Genomic DNA, 13782 nt, shown 5'->3' on the forward strand with positions numbered 1-13782 from the left:
CTGGGAAATCATTGCATCTGAATGAAATCCCAGTTTATCACAAACCAAGTAATACAAAAATGTAGAACAGAACAGCCTCTAGGAAATTAGAAACGTGAAGAAAAGCAAACCAAGTAATACGAAAATGTAGAACAGAACAGTCTCTAGGAAATTAGAAACGTGAAGAAAAGGATAGCAAATGTTTTATTTGTGAGTCTAACAAGGGGAAGGAATAAACTTCAATGTACATATTTGATGTTTAAATAAAAGATTCAGCAGTAACAGGTTTAAGTGAGATTTGACTCCAAAAAAAATAATCTTACTTCCTACAAGTACCAAAGTATTCAGAGAAAAAAAAATGGGATCAGCACTGCAGCTTAAATTGCAACTAACTTGATATACAGAATAGAGAGGCTGAAATTCCAAAAGGCTTCCACACATTTTATGTATTTATACACACAAACACATATACACACCCCCCCACATATCCTTAGTATCCTTCCACAGCAAGTTATTATGACCACATCAGAGCAAGGGAGTAAGAAAAGACAAGCAAACAGAAAATGCCTTTAAAGAGTCATTAATCACAACATTGCTTATTAAAGAAAAGAATAAAATAATTATAAAACTGTTTCACAGCCACAACCAGTAGCTTGATTGAACAACAAAAAGCCTTACCTGTGCATTCTTATTCCTGGCTTCTCTCCTTGCTGCTTTTTCTTTCAGTCTCTTCTCCTGAAACAAACAAGATGCATAGTTTTAAAGCAAATTCTTGTGTTTTGTTTTTCTCTTTTAATAGTTTAAGATTAAAATTGAGCTGCCTAGATATTTTCAATGCATACATGCTAGACTGGTGGTATTCGCCCTATATGTAACTGATGCAAAACAATAAATCTGATTGAGATGTTATTCATTGTTCTTGCTCTTAAAGGAAACTTTAAACTACAAGAATGATTCAAACTCATATTTTGTCTTTATCAAGACTTGCTACTCTTAAACGAATAATGCAGTTAAGTAATTTAACAAAGTATTTGTCTGTAAAATAAGGTAGTTAAAACGGCACCAAGAGATCCAAATTTCCTTATTTCTCAGAAGTTTAATATGAAATCAAATCCATTTAACAAACTAAAATGCAAATTTGTAAACTTCAGAATTGCTAAAGCAACTAGAGAGTGAAAACTAAAACATCTTCTCCCTTTCCTACCTCCATTACTAACAAACACCATACAACACTGTTTGCTTAGTAACTGCATCAAATCAGAAACCATAACATAAAGTTGCCTCTACCAAAGAGATTCTGCTATTGGAAAATGTGCTAAAATTCAGTGATAAAACTCATTCAAAGCTGCCTGTCAGATCGGTGAGCATACAGAAGTGGCCAAGATATTTAATTCAGATGACATTTATTGCTGCTTCTTTAATTTTAAACCAACTGAATTATTATCTCCAATTTAGATTCTGTCATGTCCTTGCAATTGAACATCCTTTAAATTGTTGATTTCACAAGGAAAGGACAGAAATACAGGTGACAGCACACGTCCTCTAGAAAAAGCACACCACTCCTTTTTCTTTTGTCATAGTGGTGCTGATGACATTGGCATTGAAGCTTTTTTATGCTAGTATAAAAATGTTCTAGAATACAACTCAGTTTCTTTGAGCAATACAGACCATTCCTAGCATCAGCACATTTAAAGTCAAGTCCACATTAACATCAGTCCAGGAGCAACACTTCAGCACAGAGAGCTGAAGAGCAGTCACATTTCAGCTCAGTCATAGGAGTAATGAGAAACCTACAGCTTCAGCTGGTGCCATTTCATCACAATGATGCTGACAAAACATATTAGTAGGTACCACACAAAGTTTTTGGAAAAGCAGTGTTTGACTGCAGACCTGGAAAAGGAGAATAGAGCTGCCAAGATTTTCAATATTGGTGTCTAAGCTCAGCGGGGTTTGAGATATTTGTCAGGTATGTGCCATTTTCTGTTCTCCCAACTGCCCAAACTACAGAAGTGCTAGCTTATTTTAAAAGTCCCTTTCTGAGTAAGTCAACATTTACTCTTCAAATCCCAACAAAACACTTCTCCAATGCTGTGTGCAAAGCTGCCTGATAGAAACACCTCAAACTCAGAGGTAGATGCCAGGGCCTTCAATGCATGCCATGAAACAAACAGAAACCCCACCACTCTAGCCAAATACAACACAGCTGTCTTATCATTTTTGTCAAAGTACAAAAAAAAAAAAAAAAAGCAATTAAACCTAATAATTATGTTTAAGGCCACAAGGGCATCATATGGGGCAAAAGGAGTCACCAGGACCAAGTACTGTCTGGTCCATAGGCAGTCTCCTCTCCAACAAATTAGACCTAATCATCACAGTCATAACATGGTCATCCATATTACGGTTCCTTCTCTTCCAAGTCAAATTTGTACTCATTTCTGATCATTTCTACTTATGGTTTTCTAATTATTTACTTAAGTGTTTCACTTTCTCCACTTTAAGTGGTTTAGTTGCATATTGTTCATTCTCCAGTGTCACCACTGGGGTTCGCTCATTTTTCTGCTAAAACTGTGATCTTTTCCAAAGTTTACCACCGAAAAAATGAAAGAGAATAGAGCTGGAAAGTAGCATACCAGATATTACAAATCAGGATAAAGCAGCTTTTGACTTGGACAGTCTGGAAAATTTTAGATAGAAAAATTCTATGGTGTATGAAAAGTCAGTGTCTTAACTACAGCTACAAGCTTAAGCAAACATAGCAGCAAAGTTCCTGCTCAAGGGATTTATAACAGAGCACTGAGAAGACAGCAATGAAAGCACAAGATTGACATAAGGACACAGAAGACAAGCATGCCAGACAGCATAATATACTTTAGTCTCTAAAGCACAGTAAAGACACAAAAAGATCCTGAAGTTAATAGGTGCAGAGACTGAAATCAGGAGCGCAAGAGAAGAACAAGACAGAGACGTAATCAACAGGAGATGCTGTCAAGAGCTTTTTTTTCTCTTCTCTTGTTTTTTTCCTCCCAAGGGACAGAGAGAGAGAGGATTTGCTTCCTTGTCAGTGAAAAAGAAAAGCATGTACGTTGGCACTGAGTTGGAGTTAGGAATGCATTTCAGGAGCCAGTGTTTCCAGGCCTGTTTCCACTGTGTTTTGCACTAATACACTGCAAACAACACTGGGCATTCACAGGGTCACAGCATCATTCAGACTGGGAAGATCATCACTGGGTCTCTGGTCCAGCCTCCTGCTCACAGCAAGGTCAGGCTGCATGTGGCCTCATCCAGTCATGTCAAAATCCCAAGGTTGGACACTGCACCACATCTCTGATCAACCTGTGCCACCATCACCTGACTATCCTCATGCAGAAAAATTTCCCCTTACATCCATGCTGAATCTCTCTTGTTTTAACTCATGGCCATCATCTCTTGCCCTCTTGCTCTGCAGTGCTGTGAAAAGACCTGCTCCATCTCTGTCTCCTCTGTAGGTATTGGGGGCTGCTGTCAGGTTCCCCCAAAGCCACCTCTGCTCCAGACTGAACAAGCTCAGCTCCCCCAGCCCCTCCTCACGGGACCACCCTCTCAGTGACATCAGATGAACTCTCTCTAGTTTGTCAATGCCCTCCTGGTGCGGGTGGTGAGTAGGATGTCACAAATACAGAGTTGCAGCATGACTTCCCTCAGAGAGATTCAGTTCAAAGCATGGGATAGAGCTGATACAGTGTAACTCCACCAACACCACCCAGCATGCAACCCGGATCTCAGCACCTCTGCAGTTTGCTCTTACTGGGCTACTCCACTTGCTGGTGCAGGAATAGCTATCAGGCTTTAACTTGGGCTTCGACTCTGGAAAACAATCCCATTAGGGCACTTCTTAAATTATGTGCACCTTCAAGCACATGTGTAAGTACACACAGTGTGCTGAGCAAATGCTTGAATATTTTTCCCCAGTCAGGATCTTATTTCCTATTTAGCCAGAGGACAACCGTATATTCTACTGTCCCAAGGTAATATCCCCCCAAAATAAAGACACCCTTTTATATGACTGTATAAAACCTAAAAATTAACTACCTTGCCTTAGGTTACAAAGAATTGCTACAGCAAAGCCAGAAACACAGATCTCCCAACACTCAGGTGAGTATTTTGTGACCTTCATTCTCACACTGCTACTGCTAGAAAAAAATGTGACAACATGCACAACACATCTGGACAGTGTAAGACAGCTCTAAAAACAAGCAAATGAGGCAAAGGTGAACCAGGCAAACAGTGTGATATTGATGTATTTCATGCTAACAGGTTCTGTTCATCTCTGTATTAGTCTATAACTACATGCAATTACTAAGCTGGCCAACATCAGTTTTCACACATGGGAAAAAGTAACAGAAAAGTCTGGATTTTCTTGGAATATCTAAAGTGTAACACAATTCAGAATGTCAGATTTTATCACTATCCTATCAAGCTATAAATCATTACTTGTAAAAGAGCCCATATTTAGAGATGACATGGATTTTTCATTTATTTCCATTTACTAGGGCAGGAAAACAAAAGATTATGCTTCAAGATATGGATACTTCATTATATTTGTTACTGACTGACACACTGTTATAGAATAACTTCATAACCAGGACCATGAGGCTGTCAGCTAAAGCTCTAAAACCTCACAATCTGATTAAAGTCTTTCATCTACAGTAGTGAAGTCAAGCATCCATACTTTTTTGCATTTGTATTGAATAGCTCTCCTTTGCACCTTCCTCATAGCTGAAATATTCAGTCATATTCACTCCAGGCTATCAATACTGAGGATGACAAAGAAGTTTCACCAAAAATCAGTGCAATAATTTCTTGCAGCTTAACTCCTCAGAAATGGCTTCCAGGCCCTTTAGACAAAAACCAAGCAATCACACCTTAAAGGCAGTAGCCAGAACATTAATTTAGCATCTTAGGCCAGCAACATGGTAGACTCAACTTTGGAACAGTGGTTAAATGCTGATTATCTAGATGTTATTTAAGGAACAGTTCAGATAGATCAAGAACCACAGCTTCAAGAACTTACGGAACAGGAGAGGTGATGGGATCCATGTGCCTGACTAGCACAACACGGCCTATAGGACTGACTCACTGAATCAGTCTATTACAGTGGTCACATCCTGTTCTAGAACATTGTCTAGACTTTGAAACATTTCACTGAAGGACAGTACACCACAATCTTTCCAAACTAGCTGCTGCTACTAGTCTGAGCCTACTTATCTTTGATTTTTAGACCACATCTAAACTGTCTAACTGGTCTCTCAACCAGTTTAAAGGAATCCCTGTTACCAAAGTTTAGGTCCTCAAGTAGACACATCCTCAAGTAGACACATAGTTATCATGCCTTTCTCTTTCACAAGGTGAAGAAAATCAACTCTCAGCATATAGGGCTATTTTTCTAAATATTTCAGAAACAGACATAACTGAGATCTCATCATCTCCCCAACCCTACCTGTCACTTCTGTTTGTATAGTCAATAATCCTGTCAGCACCTTCGAACCTGTCAGCAAAGTCCCACTGCAAGAGTTCATGCTGACTTGATCAACCATCACATCACTCAAATCTTTTTCAAGGTCTATATCTCTAAGGAAAGAGTTCTCAGCCCTAAAATTCTATCCTAAATTTCTTCTTCCTTGAAATCTGCATTTCTGCCTGTCTTAAAATGCAGCTTCGTTTGTTTGAGCCCAACTTAACATGAAAGCTTTCTCTCATGTCACTAAAAAAAATCTTGACATAATACACTTCCCAATGGGCCCAAAAGAAACATCTCCTTGATCAGAAGTCATCAACATGGAACGTTTCAGTTACTGAGGTTTTGGTCCATTTAACTTGTGTCATTGATACTTATTAATCAAAACACTTAGGTGAAAAACTTGTAGAAATTTCAGTGTATTCCACAGATGTATTTACAAACCAGATTCTGGTCTGATAAAAATATATAAACAAACACAATTCATTACGCATCTACTTTCCACAGATCCACACAGGTTAGCATTATATTCCTTTCATTTGGTTTTTCATTAATGCTATCATACACTTAGAGACCATCTTGGTCAGCTTTTAAAACTGACTGCAAATTATCGTCTTTTCTCCCCACTTACACATCTAGCTAACAAGGATGGTTATAACCTCAATAATGACAGGGGTGGAAATTTTTAGTCATCATCATGTAATATGGCTAAAGCATTTGGCTTTAACGAAGAGTAACAGTTATTGATACCTACTACCTTTCCTGCACTATAACTGACAACAGAACCAGCTCAGCCTAACCAGAGCCAAAACCATGCAGCATCTACTAGATGGAAAAACTATTCGCTGTTCTTAACTGTGAAGTTAAGAAGCCTGTCACTGGCTTTTTTCACACTAAATTTCATCCTCCTTCACTACTGGGTTTGAAACAAAAACTCATACCCCACTTATTTCTCTTTAAGACTCCAACACAAACAAATATTCTTAACATTTACATTCTATGTTCTCAACCTGAGATAAAAAATAATGCACAGTGGCATGGCAGCTCTCTCTAGGTGGTGAGGTCAAGAATATGTGAAAGCTGCATAAACAGAGTTTAAAAGTCAAATTTTTAATTACAAAAAAATAAAGTCCAGCAGTTTTGCAAAGTGAAAGTCCTCTCCTCCCCAAAGAAACCCTTTTCCTTTGACCCTCTTCTTGCTACAGTTGATTAAGAGTTCATTTTAATTTGTCCAGAGGGTTTACTGAAATGTTAATAAAATAGAGTTTATTTCCATGTATTATAAACAGCTTTGTTTCATATGGTAATTTTTCTTTTTTTTTTTTAATTTGTAAACAATTTCTACAATAAAAGTCTCCTTTATTTCTCTCAAAGAGTTTGTGCACGGGTCATAACTGTTCAGACTTACATTAAATAAATTTAGTTGGTGATATGCTGCAGTTTTTGCACCTAAAATTTTCACTGCCCTCTTCTATCTGCTTACCTAAAGGCAAGTAATAGTTTCACACAACACAATTAATTCATCTTTTGGCATATTTAGCCCTGAGAGCATTAAAAAAAGCCCATGGCAAATATATTTCCTGTTAAAATTGCATGCACATGTACGTCCTCTGAAGTCTTTTTATTTAAATACTCAAGAGCTCCTGCAGATTTTGATCAAACATTTTAACACTAGATTTTTAGTAACTGTTCCTTTACATACTGAAGCCAGAATTTGGAGCTGCCAACCTATTCTATTTAACACCTGATGTAATGGTCTGCCACACAACAAACCTTTAGAGGTGGATAAGGTCTGGAACAAATCACTATTGCCTGGAAAAAAACTGGCTGTCATTTGCAAAGAGACCTTTGATACCAGTTCCTGATATCATTTCTTGGTATTCTACAATCTTTTGTTATTTATAAGCGGGACACAGTTAAGGTCACTCAGCTGTGCTGCAGAAAATACACAAAGAGCTGTTCAAAAGTTCATGGCAGCTTTTGTATATTGGCACTGTTGTAGCCAGGAGCTGGGTTCCACCCAAATTTTAAAGCACAAATGTGCTCTGAAAACTGATTTAATAAACACCACTGCTGTTTCCCACATTTGTCTTCTCTCAGCTTTCACACCAAGTTTGTGCTGCTTACATGCTCACAGCCATTGCTACATTTATATCGCTATCTAGTTTAGTATTTCTCTTGTTATAGAAATTAGCAAACCACCTACATGCAAGCATTGCTCTGACTAATCAAAACAACCCAACATTCCCAACTGAAAGATATAATTAAATCAACTGATTAGTATTTCTGTGAGTATTATTTTTTAAAAGTTCTGGAAATTAAGTACAAAATTGGTTACTATTAAATAAACAAATCTTAATTACTTCAGGGGAAAAGCAAAAGCTTTATTACTTTGTGTTTGGTTTGTTGTGGGTTTTTGTAAAAAAAATTTATTAAACAATCTCTTTAAGCAACAAACTATATAAAGTAACAATGTAAACCTCATCTGTAGAGCTGATGTTTACTTTATTGGCAGGGAAACAAACACATAGGTCTAGCAATGACCTAATTTAAGACAACATAGGAAGTGTGTGGCATCTAAGGTATGTGAAAAACAGCAGAGGGACAATCTTAAAAATTAAACACGCACTGAATCGGGTCTTTGAAGCATTTGGAAAAAAGCGTTCTCATCAAAAAGAAGAAAACAGAAGCTAGAAGAAACTAACCCTTAAAAGGATATTGTTGGAACAAAACCAACACAGGAAACGAGTGGACAAAACTGAAAATTATTCCTTTCTCATTTAGAGCTGAACACACTGAGTATGTGCTAAGGACAGAAAATTTTTTTAAAAGTTGGTAAGTAGGACACTTGGCTTAAACACGCATGTGGATGAGAGGCTGGACATGAGCTGGCAGTGTGCACTCACAGCCCAGAAAGCCACCCTTATCCTGGCCTTCATCAAAAGCAGCATGGTCAGCAGGACGAGGGAGGTGAGTCTCCCTCTCTACTCTGCTTGTAAGATCCCACTTGGGAGTGCTGCATCCAGCTCTGGGGTCCTCAGAACAGGAAGGACACAGACCTGTTGGAGCAAGTCCAGAGGGCCACCAAGATGATGAGAGGGATGGAGCACCTCTCCTATGAAGACAAGCTGAGAGAGCTGGGGTTGTTCAGCCTGGAAGAGAAGGCTCCAGGGAGACCTAATTGCAGCCATCCAGTAAGAAAGCTGGAAAGGAACTCTTTACAAGAGCATGTAGTGACAGGACAAGGGGGAATGGCTTTAAACTTTCAGAGAGCAGGTTTAGATTAGATATTATGAAGCAATTCTTTACTGAGAGTGGTGAGACTAAACCTACAGAAATTAAAGGGATTCTTTCAAATGAATTCACAGACACTTCCACTCTACTCTGTATACACATGCACAAACACATACGGTGAGAGGTAAAGGTAATCCTAATTCAACTCAAAATACAGTTTCAACAGAATTATACCCGGAATTAAGACAGTTAATGAAGTTTAAAAGTAACATTTAAAGCTATGAGCTAAACTTTTAATGACAAAATCTGTGGATACTGTGCTGCAAAACATGCTAGTATTTTCTAGAAAAAACTAGATGAAAAAGGCCAATGAAAATGCACTTTGTCTGATTTTGTGGCTGTTTTTAGTTTTAAGGGATGACACCATTTAAGAGTGGAAAATTCATTATCCAGACCGGTCACAGACTCTTGAGCTGTCTCAATGCAGCCACTCATAAAGAAACACCCAGCCCTCATACACCAGCTCTGAGAGAAGGCAGAAAAGCCTTGCAACTATCTGTGCCTGCTCAAGCAGACAGAGGCACTCAGCAGCACCCAGGTCCTCAGCAAGTGAAGGATGCAGCTCCTGTCAGAAGCTGCAAGGTTGCCTCAAAGAGCCATGACAGGTAGTGGTCAGCACCTTGGGCAGTTGTTCCATTACATTATCCAGCAGGACAAGCAGCCTGGTATGGAATCTCCCTTACAACACTGAGGCTGGTAAATGCTTACTGTAAGGTTAAGCCTGCACTACTTCAGCCTCCACCCACAGCTGTGTTTTCCTGGCATTCAACTCATTAGGGTGTACACAAACAACCTACTCACAGTTATCTCATTTTCTTATTTTTCCACATCAATAAGATGAGGCCAAGAACTCTTATTTTGCTGCAAAACTCTCAGAAAACATTCAAGGGCACTTCAAGCTTTAAGTGTAGCCCATCCAGCTGTTGAAATGAAAGATAAGCAAACAACAAGCAAGTCCTTGCCTCCACCAGCAGCACAGCAAGACCAGATGGATGCTGCTGCTAAGGCTGAAATGGGATGCCTGTCAACCCACTTCTCAGTGTCCATCCCCCTTATCTTAATAGCTCTGCGTTTGGAGCATAACAGCAGCATTGCCTGCACACAAAAGCTATGAAAAGGCTCAGATAGACTTTCTAACAAAATAATACTCTCTTGATTTATTTTACACATCCCTCCATCCATAGTTTGCTGTTCAGCTAAATGCTGCTCTCAGCAGCAACCTTCTTCCCTTTACATTTCGCTCCTAGGCTGGCACACTCTTTTCGGGAGAGAATTTTATCGTCCTCACACAGCACCACATTAAACCAACTGTACAATTACACTGAAATCTGACAAATTTCACCTCCAAGTGCAGGACTATTCAAGTGCTCCACTTAACAAATAGCATAATACTGCACTGCATTTTTCCCCCCCCAGATTATTTCCTTTGAAATATGATGCAACATCTCTTCAGAATTAATCTAATGACTGATTTCAAACTACAAATACTGATTTTCATGAGGGCATTTATCTTCCAGCATACTGAATGGTTTGTGTTGTATAATTTAGGTGGGTTTTTTTAAATTACTTTAATTATTTTTTTAATCCCAAGCAAGGATTTTATAAAAATCCTTGGGGGGGCCTTTTCTGTTTCTTGAACTATTATACAAGATATTAAGTGATTTATTACAATACACTACAAGTACTTTCAGTATTATTTTATAAAACTACAAACCAAACATGTTTAAACTGTAGCTACTCTGCCACCAACATTTTGCCATTTGCAAAAGCAGGACTGGGAGTGAGGTGGAGCCTGGAGCTCCAGTTGTAATGGAGCTGCCAAAGGGCTGCAAAGGAAAGAGTAAGATGCAGGAAAAGCTGTCAGGGAGAGCACCCATCTGGGCCATGGCTCAGCCAACCACAGGGTTGCTCAGCCAAGGCATGGGATGAGGATTGTGGCAGGGGCCAGAGGTCAGAGAGAGATGAAGGCTACACTAGGAAGTAAGGAACGCAGTGTAGCACAAGATACATAAAGGAAAAATAATCCACTACAAGTATCAGCTGACATCTTTACTGATTTGGTCACACTGTTGTTCTCCTGCTAGTTCAAATTACCAGCATTACTGCTTCTAAAAAAAAACCTCACAGTTTGATTCTAACCTTTGGCTAACCGCAGGCTGCAAAGGAAGTGCCCCTTGATAATTAAACTGATGTCTATTTTTTCCAATTCCTACATCTAGGGCATCTTTGTTTCAATCAGTACAACTCACAGATTTTAAGTCATCATGAAGTAACCACAGTTCTCCAAGTATCCTCTTCAAGCATGCTTGATATCCTGTATAGCACCTTTTTTTTTCTTAACGATCCCACATCTTCATGCTTTTTAACCATCAGCTCTAAACTTCGTATTGAGGCTGTTATATCATCCTTTGTATTCTAACTTCATTTTTCTTCCTTAGAGGATGCATCCTTTCCAGATTCTAAAGAACTGAATGTGAACTAATATAAAATTAATAAAGTTGCCATCTCTCTCCTAACTTCACCCCCTACATGCTGATGCAAAAATCATTAAAAAATGCTCCTTTTGAACTCCATGTTTATTTCTATGTGGGTGGTAGCGATATCTTGAGTGCAAAAATGTGGTTTGCAATGATATCCTGTTAAGACAAAGACAAGAGGAGAAGAAGAAGTAGTAATAATAAAGTGAATACCAAATACACTAACCCTAATGAGCAGTAAGGGAGACAGTAACAAGAGATGTGAACTTACAAGTCACTGACAGATGGACACTAAAGGAACCACAAAAGCACAAGGTTCAAACAGAACTTCAAAACTAGTAAGAACAAGAGAAACCAGGCAATCTACGTTTATCAGTCTCATGGGCTGAGCAAACTTAAAATGGAATATTTGAAAGGCACTATGAGACTGTGTAGAAAGACCAGCACATGGAAAAAACCCAAGGTCAAGGTCAGCAACTGCATAAGGGCCCTATGATGTGAGTATCCAACATCTTTAGGACCCACACTACTATTTAGCACGTGTGCTTGTGAATCAAAGGAGTGAGGGTGTTCATAGTTCTGCTAGCAAACATCAGCCCTGATCAGTCAACAAGAAAGAATAAACTTATGCTGCCAGTGCTGTTCATGTTTATGTGCTGCCTGTCCTGTACTGTGGAAACTCACATGTGTATTGTGTGTGCACATCTGTGCAAAACAAGCACAGCCTTGCTAGGGCTCAGTCTGCAACTTGGAACAGCAGCAGACTCCAACAAACAGATCTCTGGAAGAAACTTCCCGAGTTGAAATCCAAGGGATTTAGCTTCCCTTACCACTCTGCTATCTTCAATTTTCAAGAATGAATTTTAATCAGAAAGCTATTGAATAAATTCAATGGTGTAGGTATACTCTTCCTGAAACTGCAAGTTAGTTATTTTATGACAGCCTTTACATAAAGTCTGGTATGAAGAATTTCCTCTTTTAGCCTTGGAAACAGCTAATTAGGTAATAATATTTGGGAGAGCAAATACACAAAGGGCGAAATATCACAGCATATCCTCCTCATTAAAACTAACCACTCTGCCACTAACACATGCATTTAGGGCATGGGAGACAAACCAAAGTACTCTCTTTCAATACAGTTTCTACAATAGTTCTGTATTTTCTACTGAATTCAGAACAGCACAAGCAAAACAATGAGACCACATAGCTCCAAAATTCAGGTGGTACAAAACGGGATCACTTCAGTGGCACAAGGGCCACAGAATATCTCCAGGTACCTCCCAGCAACAACATAATGACTAGAAGATTCTGCAAGGAGTCTCAAAAATACAAAATGTATATTATATATAAAATACAGACTTGTGGTACAATTCTTACAGTACAGTATCTTCTGAAAGATCCCTCCTGTGGCCTGAAGACTGAGTCATACCTCTACAGCCACACTTGTTTAACATCTTCTGAGGAGGTACAGAACTACTGCATCTGGCAGTATCGGGGCCCTGAAGGCAGCCTCAGCTTGTTTGCAAATACTGCCCAAATAAAATAAAATAAAATTTTAAAAAACCCAACTTCTAGCTATCTTCTCATGTTGCTCATCCCAAGTTGACAGCACATCTTACTTGTGGGACAGAGAGGCAAGAAATAAGGCTCCTATTCATTTTTCCTTCAGCACCAATGGGCATTTGAGCATGAGTTAGTATAGAGACAGGTTAGTAAGAAGTGAGATGAATCCCTCTCTGCTGCTATTTTCCTCCTAATAACAGTGCATTCTCAAGCTGCAAACTTCAAAAATGGAGTGCAGACATGTTCTGAATAGTTTATTCACTTCTCCCTTTATTGTTGTTTATAACATTTTACAGATTTTAAAGGAGCTCAAATCCATACCTCTCACTGGACTGTCATTAAATAGCCATTAATGCAGAATTCTTTTCACACCATCTTAACACTGTCCTTTCCTTGTGCTCAACTGCTAAAGTTTACTTTGCTTCCAAAACTTCAATAAGCATTAATTACACCACAATTACACCTCAGATTTTTATTTATCTTTTTATCCATCTGATTTTCAATTTTTCCACATGTGCAGAGGAAGGAGAGGGTAACAAAATGTGAGCCTCATGAAGGAAACCTAATTATAGTGTAGATACTTTGCAAGTCACCACAAGCCTTAAGGTGCTGCAACACACAACTCATCTAAGCCAAGCATCTCATGAATGCACCAAAATATTTTTCTGATCATAATGAAAACTGTGTTCATTTAACTGACATTCACAGATGGATTTAAAAGCAATGGCCTGTGGATACCTTCTGAATGGTTTTGTTCTTCATCAGAACAGTTCCACATGGAAAGTTCATACTGAGCTACAAGCTTTGTTCACCTGAAAAAAAAAAAGCTATTTTGTTCAAGTTTTGATCTTAAGAAGCTCACTTTCTTCCCCAGAGACCTCTAATCTTCAAGATTATACTGAAGAAACCATAAGAGAGGGATTTTCAATGGAAGATGACCTATAAAATTACAAGCTTTACAAAAACACTGCTTTC

The 13782-nt window shown here is 38.7% G+C and overlaps 1 protein-coding gene across 1 annotated transcript in view; it reads right to left on the reverse strand.

Moving 5' to 3' along the window:
• The window catches only part of LOC103806929 (probable ATP-dependent RNA helicase DDX10), a gene marked incomplete at its 5' end in the record, with an annotated part of 119423 nt that overhangs the window by 51116 nt on the left and 54525 nt on the right, over window positions 1-13782 (reverse strand). Inside the window, one exon of the mRNA XM_009079640.1 lies at window positions 658-714. Within this exon, the coding sequence (XP_009077888.1) occupies window positions 658-714 (57 nt within the window). The remainder of the gene's footprint in view (window positions 1-657; window positions 715-13782) is intronic.

Source organism: Acanthisitta chloris, unplaced genomic scaffold (genome assembly GCF_000695815.1).
Source record: "Acanthisitta chloris isolate BGI_N310 unplaced genomic scaffold, ASM69581v1 scaffold2368, whole genome shotgun sequence".
NCBI classification, from domain to species: domain Eukaryota; kingdom Metazoa; phylum Chordata; class Aves; order Passeriformes; family Acanthisittidae; genus Acanthisitta; species Acanthisitta chloris.